The 14742-nt window shown below is 45.0% G+C and overlaps 1 protein-coding gene across 1 annotated transcript in view; it reads right to left on the reverse strand.

The window, feature by feature from the left end:
- Window positions 1-3034: 3034 nt before the first annotated feature.
- CNPY1 (canopy FGF signaling regulator 1) overlaps window positions 3035-14742 on the reverse strand; it is a gene marked incomplete at its 3' end in the record, with an annotated part of 32405 nt that continues 20697 nt past the window's right edge. The window contains exons 2-4 of the mRNA XM_081287691.1: window positions 8371-8574; window positions 6502-6598; window positions 3035-3072 (exon numbers count right to left, since the gene is read on the reverse strand). Of these exons, the coding sequence (XP_081143817.1) occupies window positions 3035-3072; window positions 6502-6598; window positions 8371-8574 (339 nt within the window). The remainder of the gene's footprint in view (window positions 3073-6501; window positions 6599-8370; window positions 8575-14742) is intronic.

The raw sequence follows: 14742 nt of genomic DNA on the forward strand, positions 1-14742 counted from the left end.
AAGTTCAAGGCCAGCCTCAGCAACTTAGGGAGACCTTGTCAAAATAAAAAGGACTGGGGTGTAGCTCGATGGCAGAGCATCCCTGGGTTCCATCACCAGTACAGAAGAAAAGAAAAGGACCTTATAAAGGGGAATTGAAGTGTAGGTGGAGAATCAGCAAAAACACACTGTATCTAACAGGTTCATCTGTCCTGTGGGGACCTAGTGTCGATGTTCAGGCTTCTTGGTACCAAACTAGGCAGTATCTATCAAGTGAGCTTCCACACATTCAAGATCAGCTCACAGAACTGTGTGAACTTTAAAACCAGACCCCAGAATCACACCAAAGAATGATTTCTCCTCATATCTCATTACATTCTGAATTTTAAGAGTGAGATGTAGTTTGAGCTTTTCTATTTAGGTAAAGCTATTACACATGTGACTAAACATCAACCTACGCTGAGCAACAGGTACAAAGTGGCAGGCAGCTAGTGACTGGCGCTCTCTGTTTTTCAGGGCTTATCTTTGTGAATAAAGCATTGCTCCTTCCTATTTGGGGTGTGCACTTGAGTCCACATCCACTCCTTAGGGACATGGACTGGCTGCTCTCCGCTGATTCCCACCGACTGGTGGTCCACAAAGGCGTGCTGCCTCCCTCTGCGCTGTGGCCATTGAGGCCAGGTCCACGGGAGTCTTCACAGAGACACAAGCAAACCATCCCTGGGAAGCCCCACTTGAAGCCACTGCCCAAACATGCCTCCTCCTCTGTCTTCATAAGAGCCTCCGCAATGTGCTTCTTGCTTCTCTAGGGGTTCTTTTTGTTTTTTCTTTCTTTTCTCTTTTTCTCTCTCCCTTTTTTTTTTTTAGGTTTGTTCCCATGGTTCTGAGAAACTCTCCTCTCACACCCTATGTGTTATTGCCTTTCCTTTGGTTTTGTTTTGGGGTTTTCATCCACCCTGGCTTTTTAATTTACTTTGTCACTTAAAAGGCAGGAATGTGGTTAGGAGGGTGCTGGGGAGAACAGCCAGTCTCGCTCATCGGCAAAAGCAGCACAGCCTCCCAGCACCCAGAGGACCCAGAGAGTCCTGCGCACGTAGGGAGTGCAGCGCTGTGGGTGCCATCACTCGGTCTAACCAGCAATGCAGGTTAGACCTGCATTGGAAAAAGCTTCTGGAAAGAAAAAATATGCAGGTCACCAGATATCAAGAATATTGTAGGCCACAAGACTGTTTTACTGGGAAGTCCAAGAAAAAAATCTGGAAAGCCATATTTGGCGAAACTTGGCTATTTGTTAGAGTCGAAGGTCCCCTGTTCTCTTGGCTCAAAGCATCAGCATCAATGGAATAGCCCCTGGGGAGGAAGAGCTGACCACAGTGTCTAGCTGGAGCAGGAGCCTGCCCTTTCTTAACTCCCATATTTGAGAACTTTTAGTGATTACTGAGGGTGGAAGCCAGGGCTGTGGCACTTCTGCAATTACAATGTCACCTGTTTCACCAAGGCTAACTTAACTGCCGTCACCAGCCTGCTCCCATGACGACCCTTGTATGTAAGAAATCACCTTCTGTTCAGTGCACACACCAAGAGAACCACGTAGGCCAGGGCTGCAACTCCCTGCTTCAGAAGCCTCTTTAACCTCAGAGGTAGGCTTTGGAACGGGACAGACTGTTTTAAACCACAGCTTCTTACACCTTGCTGAGAGATGGTGCAAGCAGCTGCTCTTAAACTCGGTTCCACTGCGAGCCGGCAGAGAGCAGGTCCGTGGTTACGTGGGCTGTGCAGACTCCACGGGCAGGCCCAGCAAGGCAGCACCCACTTCCTCGGATCCCAGATAAACGAGTCACAGTAACCTAAGAATCTGCCTTTTAATAAGACTGGAGATGGGAGAGAAAATGGAAAACTCTTCTCCTCATTTTGGTAAATTCTCCTAAATTGAAGCATTGTTTCCTGCTGAAGAGCTGGTTGAAGTGTGAGCAGTGTACTTTCTAGGGAACTATGTAACAACGTGGCGACACAGTTTCCACCTTCTTGGTACAGAATTTGCATCATGCTGCCCACTCAATTCTCACTGACAACAATGAGGATTTATTGACTAAAATAGGTGTAGATTATACCCTAACAGGCAGAATAAAGTTGGATTCCAGTGAAAGTAAATTTAACAGGAACAACAAAATACCCAAGAACATTACATTTTGTGTTATATCAAATTCAGTCAAAGGTAATTTCCCACCACATCCCACCACCCCTTCCATCTCCACACCTCCAAACAAAAGAATCCCTGGTAGAAGAATGGTAGGATGTTCAGTAGTAAAAGCCACACTCTGAAGGTTAGCAGAAAAGCCTTAGGAATGAAGCCTGGGAGAGTCCACAGCACGAGGCATGGTCACTGCACCATCTTTAAATACACGATGTCATCATATATGCACTTTTCAAGCCATTAGGACTCAGAATACATGGTCAAGAGAGACCAATGTAATAACCATTCACTATAAAAAGTATACATTTTTTGCATTCCATTAAATTTTAGAGCCAACGTTTTAAAATATATTTCTAGACATTAAAATTTCATTCCTAATAAAAGTGGGTTTGTTCCTTTGAACACCATATAGAACCCTCCAGAATATCAAATTTTAAGTAAGTTTGCAATAGGTTTCCCTAAATTTGTTGCCAGTCAAGTATTTGAGAAACCAAGTTCTTACCAAATAGCATACTATGCCTGTCTATGTGTGCATGCATTCACTAGAAATGACAGTAGAGATCATTAAATCCCTTTTTAGTTTATGAAGTGGCCTCAGTTCTTTCCCATAGCCAGATCTAATGCTTTATTGCCAAGGTTGTTGCATGCAGATCTGCAAGGAATTGAGGTTTTCTGAAGTCCTCAGCTTCACCTACAAGAAGACTTGGGTTTGTCATGATGCCAAACAACAGATTTTCAAAGCAAAATCAAGCACGGTATGAACAAGACGAAACTTCTCAGCACGAGAGACATGCAGACATGAACGCAGACATTGACCTTTGACTGGGACTCTGCTCTTCTCTACCAGTGGTTATGTCATGCTTAGAGTTCTGTATGATTAGCAGAAGTTCCACAAATACCTGAAAAAATAATGAGAAACCATCACTATCAATTAGATACCAGCAATTTAGTCATTTACATCCCACAAACAGTACATGATGGTAGGAGTGCATTTTTGAACTTTTATTGTGGGAATGCCACAGAACATTCCACCCAGAAAAATCTAGTGAAATTACTTTTAATTTTGCCTCTGTGCACAAAAGTAGAGCGTAATCTATTCCCCACACCCCAAGCCCGGCTTCCACAGTGGCCGATCGGTGCTGTGCTCCGCTCGTCTTCCCATCTGTCTTGGCTGGAGTATTCTAAAGCAAGGCCAGGTATTGTGCAACTCACCCAGGAGCAAGGGAGTGTTTAAAGGAGACCATTTAGACAGTGTCCACAGCTGGGAAGGGCCGCAGTGCCCTGGGCATGTAATACGAGAGCCAGTTAGGTATTGTGATTCCTACTGCTTTTCCAATTGAAAGCGATTAATGCCGATTCCATTTAAAAAGGCTATGGATTCTATGTTCATATGTGAATACATGACCAGTGTAACTCCACATCATGTATACAACCACAAGAATGGGAAGTTATATTCTATGTATGTGTGATATGTCAAAATACATCCTACTGTCATGTATAACTAAAAAGAGCAAATAAAAAATTTTTTGAAAAAAGAAAGACTATGGATTCTGTTAGCCACAGAGTTTGTTGGAAATGTGCTAGCCTTTAAAGGTAATTATTTTATATTTTATATTTTAAGGTCTTGCCATTTAGGTTAGGAAGACTAGACAACAAAGTGAGAATACTTTTAAGTTAATTGTAAGCTAAACAGTTCTACATTCCTGATATCTTATTTCATATATTACATTAAAGATGGGCATGTGGCGAATTCTACAGTTGTTATATTTTTCAGTGTTTAAGATTTGCTCTCAAAGTAGAAGTAATATATTCAGAATATATTTATGCATTTCTCTTTCAACTCTCCACACAGTCTGTCTGACAAATACCTGCACAGACCTAAGAGGAACCAGCCACACGGGCTCTGTAGCAGTCTGCTTTCCACCTCCAGTGGATGCAGTTGTACTTTAAATTGCACCCTAGATCATATTAAGATTTGAATCATTTCCACTTCAAGACATCAAAATGACCATCTGGTGAAGCCTGGGTTAAATGCCACGGAACATTCCACCCAGAAAATCTAGTGAACTTACTTTTAATTTTGCCTAGAAAAAAGAGAGACTGTGAGGAAGAACCCCTGTTACTCTCACCCCAAGAGCAGCACGCATTCGGCAACCCACGTTCTACCCAGTCCTAACTGCAGGGGCATGCACGGGCCATGCAATCTGCAGCCTTCTCTGAGACCCGTCTTATCATCAAAGCTGACACATGTGTTTATGAAATCTCACTGTTTGCTGTGTCTTCATTCAAACGTGGCCACCTTAGATTAGACACCTGTTTTCTCCATTATTCCCCATTGATTTTTGTGTTTGGGGCGGTGAATGTTCAGACCTTAACATTTGGAGAATCTGTGGATGTGGCCCATCTGCTCACGTATAACTCTTAACAAGAGAAGTTAAATAATCTACAGTGAATTGAAAAAGGCAAAATTCACATATATGCAAAGTGCCTATTAAATACAGACAGTAAACTTCCATCAACTCTTGAGTTTTAGAAGCATCTATTTTCTAATAATTACTGATCTCCCTAAAAACAGCAAGTGAGCATTTTACCCACTCTTGGTATAGTGTCTGGCATGTAGTACACGCTCAGTAAAGGGTTATTTGTTAATGCAGTTTCTATGACTTCCAACACACACATTCACCTCTTTAAAATGCCACTCCAGCCACGGAGAGCACAGCATGGTGAAGCTGTGTCAGAGGAAACCAGAGGAGGCTTTCCCTTTCCTAAACAGCAGGTATAGCCTGCTCGGGGGGAGACTCACTGCACCTGTACTGCAGGTGAGGGGCCAGTGCACCTGGAGTTCTGTGATGGGAAGCCTCACCCTTCACACAGTCAGGAAGCCACCCAGTGAGTTGACAGGACTCACTTCTCTGTTGCCACCGTGTCCTTCCTTGGAATTTGTATCATTGGGGTGTGCCTTTAATTTTCCCTGTGAGAAGGTTCACGTCTGAAAACACTCTCCACCTTGCACTTGTGGTATTTACATCGGCAGTAGGTTTCTAGTCTGTTTTTAAGGTGAGGACATCCTCCATTTTTAACTTAGGGATGGTTTTCAACACTGACAGAGCACTTCACAGGGACATGGCCTGAAAGGACCCTCTCCGCCTCACCAGCAGTGCTCCCACTGCTGAGTGGCACTTCTTCCTCTCAATACTCCCGCTTGTAGGAGGAAGTGGCTTTATAAAACACTAATGTCAATGAGAAACTCAGATTGCTGAAGAATCACCATGTCATTTCACTGCATTCATCTGCAAACTTGTACTGAAACTGGACTTTTAAACAGAAGACAACCGAATTGTCTACTTAGTAAGAAAACTTTCATGTAGTTAGTAGGGGATTTGTGACCTTGCCTAGTAACTTCTGACAACAGCAATATTTATCTCCAAAGGTGCAGTAACTATCATTTTAAGAATTGGCCCTAAACTTGATAGAATGGACACGTGTATGTTAGGCTTTCCTGTAAACATGGCTAAATGCTAAACGTCTCACACTCCCAGGTCTTAGAAAGCACTCCACTGGTTTTAAATTGCTGTCTTCCTATATGTCCATTCATTTCCTTCCCAAAGATATCTGAAAAGAATGCACAACTTGAACCACATCCCTGAACCGTGTTAGACAAATGTCAAAGTGATCTGACCGGGTGAGTGGCCAGCCACCTACAACAGGGCCAGGGGCAACGGCTTCGCCTTGGTACACAGCAAATGGCCATCTGCTCCCTCTCCTCCAGCTTCTGACTAGAGGAGAGTGTTGGGGTGATGTCTAAGAAGACGAGGCTTATTATTTGCCACCCTCTGATCCAGAAAAACACTTTTAAGATGAAGATAACTCTGGAAAAGAAATCTGAAAAAAAAAAAAATCCGGCCCCCCAACAAACAAAAACTTTAAAATTTTTTCCTACAAAATAAGAAATCCCAACTTCTGCTGAAGCAAACACTTCAATCACAAAGAGATTCTCCTTTCCAGAGACAGGATGGAAAATCCAATTTTTAATTGTTTTAACCAAGTGCTTTGAAGCCAGACATCTAAGTCTGAATGGGCTTCGTGGTAACCACTGGAAATCCAGGGTTTGCTTTTCCTTTGAATGCAGGGGAGGGAGGACGAGGAAAGTGGCACAGCCCGGTGGTTTCTAGGGACGCGTTTCCCTCCCGGGTGTCTGATGCAGCGGAGACCCCAGAAGCCCACGTCAGAGCCCGGCTCACAGGGAGGCAGCAAGGCTCAGTCTACAAACAAGACGTTTGTTGAGCGGGGTGAGCGGCTGCGCACACATGTTCCATCAGACACAGTACCTGATTCCTCGCTGCACAGCTTGTCAGCTAGAGAGTGTGCCTCCTGGGCGATAAGTGAGAGTATTTCATCTTCGTACTCTTCTATTATGCTTTCGCACTGCAGAAACATAATAACAGCATATGTGTACACACACTGGCGGGGCTGCTGCCCAGGAAGGGCTCAGCTCCACAGTATTAGCGACACACAGGAAAGCTGTGGCCAAGGTGGGCCCCTTCTCTTGGTCCTGGCGTTTAATACATCATTGCGTTGGATTAGCCCTCTTCCCAGAACGTTAATGGCATCATTTTCCTGGGACTTAACTAAATGATTAGTGGTGCTGAAAGACTTGGGACTTGAAGAAGGAAACAACTTCTTCCTATTTATTTCTCTTCCTAAAGTCAGAAGGTCAGGCATAGGAAGAAGTGGGCTTCCTAGCTAAGGTGCTGAGATCTGGGAATTTCTATTTTTAAACACATTTTAAAGAACACAACTCCTTGAAATGGTGAAACCAGTTTCCTTCCAATTCAATATGATAATCCATTTTGTGGTTTGAAAGTGTAGAAACCATGATGGTTTCTCAGCCATCAGAACAAACACTTCTTCGGTTTCACTTTGGAGAACCTGCTGGCTTTACTGAGGGGAGGGAGGGTCTTTTTAGAGCATTTATAGATCCACCTGAAATCTCATTTAGGGTTCCAGAAAGAAATGAAGGAAGGGAGAGAGAGAAAGAGAGAGAAGAAAAAAAAATGACATTTCAGAGAGAAGAAGGAGCTCAAATTTGCCCTGCATCTGAAAATCTTAAATTTCTACTGAGGTATGTTTCTTCATTAAAGAATGACCAGGTGACAATTTTAGGAATGGTGACATTATTGAAGGGCATTCAGTAGTCTTGGAAATCATTTTCTGAGTTCACTAAACAAGTTTCTAAAATTTTTAAACAGCAGTTAAAATATTTAAATTTCACCATAATGTGTTTATTAAGAACTTGTGAAATACCCCAGTAACACTGCCATTCCTATTCCACAATATGTTTAACTCTGAATTATTGTCCTCATCTTTTAATTAAAATGAAATCTCCAAATGTCAGCTACTTCCCTGACTTCAGGGTTTCGGGCGAGCCTGACATTTTGGCCGATGTGTAAACTTAATACATTTTTTAAACCAGGCTTGCCCATCACTGTGGGATTCAACCGTATTAAGTACAGGGAAATATACTGCCATATATTTTGCCAGGCACATTCTTGCAAGACAGGCCAGCATTTATGTAAAATAAATATTATACTGGAAGGAAATTTGGCATTATGCCAAATATCATACCTAAGCTTTTATTTAACTCAGTTTGTGCTGGAATACTTGTGCTACCTCAGGAAAATAACTCTTCGTTGAAGCCTTGGGTGGGGGATGATTACATCACTCTCCTTTATCACGTGGCTATAAAATATTTGAAAACAATATTTGTTTTCATTTGGATTTTAACCTAGAACCCACAGCTCCCGATTCCTTATGTGCTCATCTGTGAGACCCCCCTTGGCAACAGGGCAGGCTGAGGTCCCCCTACACAGCAGAGTGGTCCTGAGCAAACACTGCAAACTGTCTTGCAGTCACAGGGGTTGGGGGACAGCAGCTGATATCACTCAGTCTGTCCACTGACTACCAGAGACCACAAGCCCTCTGGTGAAAGGCAAGTTGGGGAGTGCACACTTAACACTTCTTGGAGCAGGACACCAAGTGTGGCAGGGTGACGTTTCCATGTGTACCTTACTGTTCAGTGTCTTGAAACTCAGCCATAGCTAAAGAGTGGGAAAGACAAAAAAAAAAAAAAAAAAAAAAAAAAGTACCAAAAACAGGCTCACGCATTAAATAATTCTTCTTAAAAGAAGAGAGCTTACCGCAAATTTCAAAGGTCTGTAGGCATCAGAATAAAAATAGAACTTTTTATATTCTTTGTATATTTTGTCTCCTTTCCTTGGCGCGTATCTCTTGAAAGTTTTCTTCTTAGTGACCGGGTCTTCCTCTAGCTGGTAATCGTTCATTCGCTCACATACTGTATCCAGAAGGTCCGTCAGGAATGCCTCGGACTGGGCCAGGGGGACCTGTGAAGAGAAGCCGGCGTGCAGGTCACTCCCTTCACGCTGACCCAAGTGAGGATGGTCCAGCGGGCGCGCGGGAATGCACGACCCCGCTGCTGCAAAGCGTCCACGTCTGAACACAGCGTCTCAGCTCCGTTATTTACATAATTTAAGGTCAGCTTAAATTTTAGTAGGGAAAAGTATATTCAAAAGAGGACAGAAAAAAGAAGATCTGGAAACTATACCTACGCATATAATTCCTAAAAAAAAAAAAAAAGTCATTGAACATGCAGAAAAAAAGCTTGAAGCACAGAAGACAGTTGTTTATCTATCTATCTATCTAGAGAGAGGGAGTGTGGTGGGGGACGGAGGGAGGGAAAGAGAGAGAGACAGAGAGAGAGAGAGAGAGAGAGAGAGAGAGAGAGAGACGGAGAGACGCGCTCCTGCCCGGGAACTCTGCACCCGCTCGCAGAGGAAACCAGAAGTTTCGCGCTCCGCGTCAGCGCGCTCGGCTGCAGCCCGCGGGGTGCTCGGGGTGCGCGGGGTGCGCGGGCTGGGAACGCTGGCGCCCCTCTTCCTCGGGGTGCGGCGAGGGTCCCGGGGCCCTCTGGCCGCCACCTCCGCCCTGGGCGTGGGTCAAAGAGCACCCCGCGCCCTTGGTAACCGAGACAAAACCCTTCGGGCCGTCTAGACAGGTCAAGGTGCAGGAGGCTGCGTCCCCGCGGCTCCTTCCGGAAGGGGGCGTGGAGCCGCCAAGGGCGCCCGGCCCGCGCCCGGCCCGCGGCTTTGCGGGCTTTCTCCCTCTCCACCCTCCGCTGATCAAAGTAGGAAGTTTGCATGACAACCGCGGTGAAAGGGGCTGCATCACAAATGAACTCGGTCTCTGCAGTGTTGATATATCCAGGCTCCTTTGTCCCCTTTCACACGCAGTGTGAACCCTTCCGGTGCCAGCGACCGCGCGACATTCACAGGCGCGCTCGGGGCGCACAAAGGGTCTCCGCGCTTCACCGCCATCTGGCCGCAAATCTCATCAGCCAGAGCGGCGGAATTAACATGAAAGCGCTGGGCGCGGGGGTTGGTGTGGCGCAGACCCGGGCGATTATAAACCACCCCGGTGTCGCCACCGTCGGCCCCCGTTTCAATAAGGAATCAGCCCTGTACAAACATTCTGAAAGGAACACGGGAAGAGGAGAGCCTCCGAGGAAACCGCCACCACCCACCAGCTGCACCTCGCGTGCACAGGTAACGTCCCCCGGCGGCGGGAGGCGAGCTGCTCGCAGGCCCGTGCGTCCTCGTTTGCAGTCCAAGAGTTGGTTGTGCTAGGACACGCCGCCGCAGCCCCTGGTTCTCACTCAAATACCAAGTTTTTAACTCCTAACTGCCTTAATTGTTAAACATCTCTGTGGTCAAAAACTGGTGCATGCCGGTATTTTACTCACGCCTTTACCATGCCCTTCGAACTTTGCAAGTTGTAACAAGATATACGTAGGCCCACAAACCTATCTAAATCTGCTTTATGACTGATGGAAACCAAGGAGTAAACATGTATCATTCACTGGGAAAGTTACACAATGCAGAGGTGAATTCTTAAATCACACCAAGTCAGAATGATCGTGGGCGGGTTTTCCTGCAGCGCACGTGTTCCCAGTATCCTTCCTTTTCTGACGCATACCAATATATGCATACTTCCTGGGTGTAAGAAGCAGCATTTTACTTGAAAGTGAAGAGTGGACTCTTTGATTTAAAAAAATCTAACTGTAATCAAGAAATCCATTCTCTCTCCCTCCCACTTGTCCCTCTTCGCCCAACGGGAAAGCAAACAGACTTGATGGTTGGTGGGATGGGGACCCGTCTGGGGGCTGGAGCCTGTGAGAAGCCCAGCCCCTAACCCCGGGGTGCCAACAGGCCCTCACACACCCGGCCTGGCCTGTGGAATACAGGTCACTCTAGAACTAACCTAACACTCTGAGCTGCCCCCAAATTGTTGAGCCCATACATTTTGGGCAAAACCACGATGTTGGTGTGTGAGAGGCCTGCCACCACCGGTCTTTGAGAGCCCTTTTGTGTCCTGGGTTGCACTTTTTGAAAATAATCTTTCCACTTCGCAGTGGGTTGTTTTTCCTTATTTTTAAAGTATAATTTTATATACTGGAGTCAAGCGACATTGTGCCTATTTCAGCACACGTATGCGATGGCCAGGGATCATAGTGGATTTCTATAATGCACCAAGTCCAGGGAGGCTGATGGCCCTGCCAAGTACAGATCCTTTAAAAGCAGGAAATGGTTGCTGGCAGCTAGCTCAGAAGACTCCATGTTGCCGAGTCCTGTAAGCAGGAAAGGGAGCACATCCACCCTGACGTTTTACTGAATATTAAAAATATTTCGCTCTTAAAATACCAAAGCATCAGCTTTCTTCCCCCAGAAAATATTTAAGAAAAAAATGCTCATCATTGTGGATCTTTATACAAGTGTTTAAATGTACATGAATAGAGTTTTCCATGATTCTACTTAGCAGAACCTCCTTCAGTAAATTTAAAGGCTATCTTTAGAGTGAGCCTCTTTCCCCTTGGATCGTTTCGATTCTGAGAGCACAGGAAGGACAGGGACAAGAGGGGTGAGACTGAGTCTTTCTCTCTGTGCTGCGAAGATTTTGAATGGTACTTGTCAATAAAGCGACTCCTATTGTAACCTCCGGGAACCTTGCCTCCGCCCTCCCTGGACGCCTCGGAGATACTAGCCTCATTAAAATATGAATGAAAAGGCCGCCATCGCTACCGAAGTGACAGGAGAGGATTCACTGGCCCAGTTTTCGTATCTGCCATTTCTTTTGCACGTGGGCTCATTTGGTACAAGTCAGAAATAAAAAAATGATCCGTGATAATTTCATCGCTATCTTGGAGTACCCCAACCAAAGTAAACCCTAACTTCTCTCACTTTGGAAAGCCACCTACAACTTAAATCATACGTTGTACATGCAGTGTCTGTCCCCCACCCCCGCCCCCATTTAGGCTTCCGTTGACTGTGTGCTCAGTAAGTGAGCACTGGATTGGGGGCTGGGGAATCTCCATATCCCAACTTTACAACCGAAAAAGTAGGCAAAAGTTCTGGCTTTGGTTTCTCTAGAACACTGCAGCTAGGGAGTTTATTACCGGCCACTGTGACACACTTTAATAACAGTCAATTACAGGATGCTGCCCATGTTTTTTCATTACTGTGTCCCTGTTAATCTTGTAGTAAATTTCTTGCTTGATAGCTATCACAATCAGGGAGGAATACAATTATGTCACAGTGCACAATTAGACCTGAAAATCGTTGTGTGGGGTGTCTCTCTGCCATTACAGTCTGACAGTCACCAACAAATTTCACTCATCTTGATCATTCTTTTGGAGTTGCCTTCAGATACGAAACCAGCACTTAACCTGGTTAGGCACTGATAATTAATTTCACATTGTTGTAAAGATTTCCTTTCTACAGGGTTAGTTAATGTAGAAATTTTAATTGCATTATAGCAAATATCGCATCTAGTTTAATCACTAACTTTTCATCCATAAAAAATGGAATCATTCCTGATATTAGTTAAAAGTCAATATTTAGAAGTGAAAATTCCAAGCCCTTGCTTTAGGCTACAACAGAAGCATGAATTCAGAAACTCTTGTAAGCTGATGAGATATATAATTAGCCTTTATGTTAATTGACTGCTATGAGTTTGTTGTCTGACACTTCTTCATATAATATGCAAATGGCATTGACTGCTTAGTTTTATTAGACAATATAATTAGAAATCTGAACGAGAGCTCGAGAGCTCATTCTGATGAAGAACAATGAAGGCTGACACATTTGCAGTTTTCTGTATATCAGAAACACTGAACGGTGTCTGGGCAGAGTCGGAGGAGGTTTTGGATGACCTTTCTTTAGAGAGAGATTGCGACAGGCAGCTGACCTCACGGTGCCCCAAGCGCCAGGAAGTCCTTTTGAGCAGGTGATGCTGGGCCATCATAAGGTCTGGGAGGAAAAGTGGGAAGACTTGGGGACCATGTACCACACATCACAATATAGTGGTGAACACAACATCTAATTTTTGCTTTCTAAAATTTGAATAATGGAAACTAGTCATTCTTATTTAAAATAAAATATTCTGCACGTATTTCCTGCCATTACTATTCATAGACATATCAATAGCATCAATAGCAAAAAACTCAGCTTGTTTAAAAAGTGCTAATAAGATGAGAACTAGGGCTGGGGATGTGGCTCAAGCGGTAACGTGCTCGCCTGGCATGCACAGGGCACTGGGATCAATCCTCAGCACCACATAAAAATTAAGATGTTGTGTCCACCGAAAACTAAAAAATAAATATTAAAAAATTCTCTCTCTCTCTCTAAAAAAAAATTATAACAAAGATGAGAACTATGTGATTTGGGGTAAATTTTTCCTGGGATTCAGTGTCATTTTTATTCTGAAAGCTCTTTCCACTCAGGGACAAAATGGAAAAAAAAATCCATGATGGGCCAGCGTTGAACTGTCACCAGATAGGAGTCACCTAATAGAATTCAACTTTTCCTTGAAGTCAAAAACGTGCCTTCCTCTCATTATTAAATGTAAGATCAATAAAGCCATTGTTTTTCAATTTTAAAACAATATTCTGCTAGTCTTCCTAAAAGCTTTTTAAATTTCAAGCATGTTAGGTTAAAGAAAAGAAATATATCTATGGACACGAAAAATGACACCATATTTCAGCCTCTGTTAAGAATCATTGGCCCAGGACCTGGGTACTTGCTTTGCCCTGTGTCTGGCTTTGCCCTGGCCTGGTGAGGCTCTGGCGGCTTTCCTCACCCCAGCCCTTTTTATTTTATTTTTTTAAATTTTGAGTCGCGGTCTCACTAGGTTGCTTACAGCCTCACTAAGTTGCTTTGAACCTGCCATCTCCCTGCCTCAGCCTCTCAAGTTGTTTTGCTCTTCCAAAAACAACTAATAGAAAAAAGAGAGAGCACCTGAACAGGCAAGCCACAATATCACTGCATTGGTGGTAAATATAAACTTGTTTATTCACTTACAAATCATTACTGACTCTATTATGTTAGATGTCCCTAATTCAGACTTTGTGAAAGAGGACTTCTCCATGATTGCGAATGAAAATTGCAACAGATTTCTTTAAAAAGAATGTGTGACAGGGGAGGCCCCGTGAACATTAATCCATAATAACAGGACTCTGTCAACTGAGCTCAAGATTACTTAAGTCAATATCTGTTTCCTAACCAACATAATTCAGTCTTCCAGCATATTGGTATTGAACCACTGTGGTGGATGCATAGCTGTCTGTCAAGGGCCACCTCTTTAAAACACCTCCACAGTATAGATATTTTACAAAGTCACACTCTGGGAATCTGTGGCACTTCCCATCTTGTCTTCTCGGTTCTGCAGGCAAAGCAAGGAAATGGCAGGATCTCCCTGTTCAACATTAGAGGAGAGGGCAAGGGGGCTGGGTAATGAGTTTCATCTCCACAGGGTGAGGGGGCACACACGCACACATGTCTCTGTGCAAACAGGCATGCACAGACTCTGCAGAAAGTGCCCACTGCCCCACAGCTGACAGACCAACCAGAGGACACTGCGTGCTTCTGGGTGTGGCCAGAGACACTTGCAAGCAGAGGGCCTGCAGGGTTCCCGGGCCCCTGCTCAACCTGGCTCTCAGAGCGTCTGCAGGAGCACTGGCTCCCACCTCAGGAGAGTCCCTGCCCACTAGGCCTCCACACTTGTCCTGGTCTGTCCCCAACTCCCAGGCCATTCCACGTTGTTGAGAAAAGACCTGTGTGACATGACTGAGGACCAGCCCACCTCCCAGACCTGGGCGGAATCCAAGGTCACCCCTGGAGAGCTGGCGCAGGTCCCTGGGGGCCACCACATGAGCCGTCCCCCCATTCCTAGGAAGGACACCATTCACATCCTGCCCAAGGGACCAGAGGCAGCAGGGCTTCTGTACATTCTGGGACTTGGGTCCTGATGGCCTTCACCAAACAGGGAGGTGGGGGGGGGGGGACAGAGACTCAACTGCTGAGAGTTCCTCCAGGAAGCCAGGGCCACCAAGCTGGCCTCCAGGTCCGGCCATCCTTGGCAGGTTTGCGTAACCAAGAACAGTGGGAAAAAGAGAAGGAGGCACCAAGGGCCATTCTCCAGCACGTGGGCAGAGCCTCTTC

The sequence above is a fragment of the Spermophilus citellus genome, assembly GCF_964194105.1.
Source record: "Spermophilus citellus genome assembly, chromosome: 3".
In the NCBI taxonomy this organism is placed as follows: domain Eukaryota; kingdom Metazoa; phylum Chordata; class Mammalia; order Rodentia; family Sciuridae; genus Spermophilus; species Spermophilus citellus.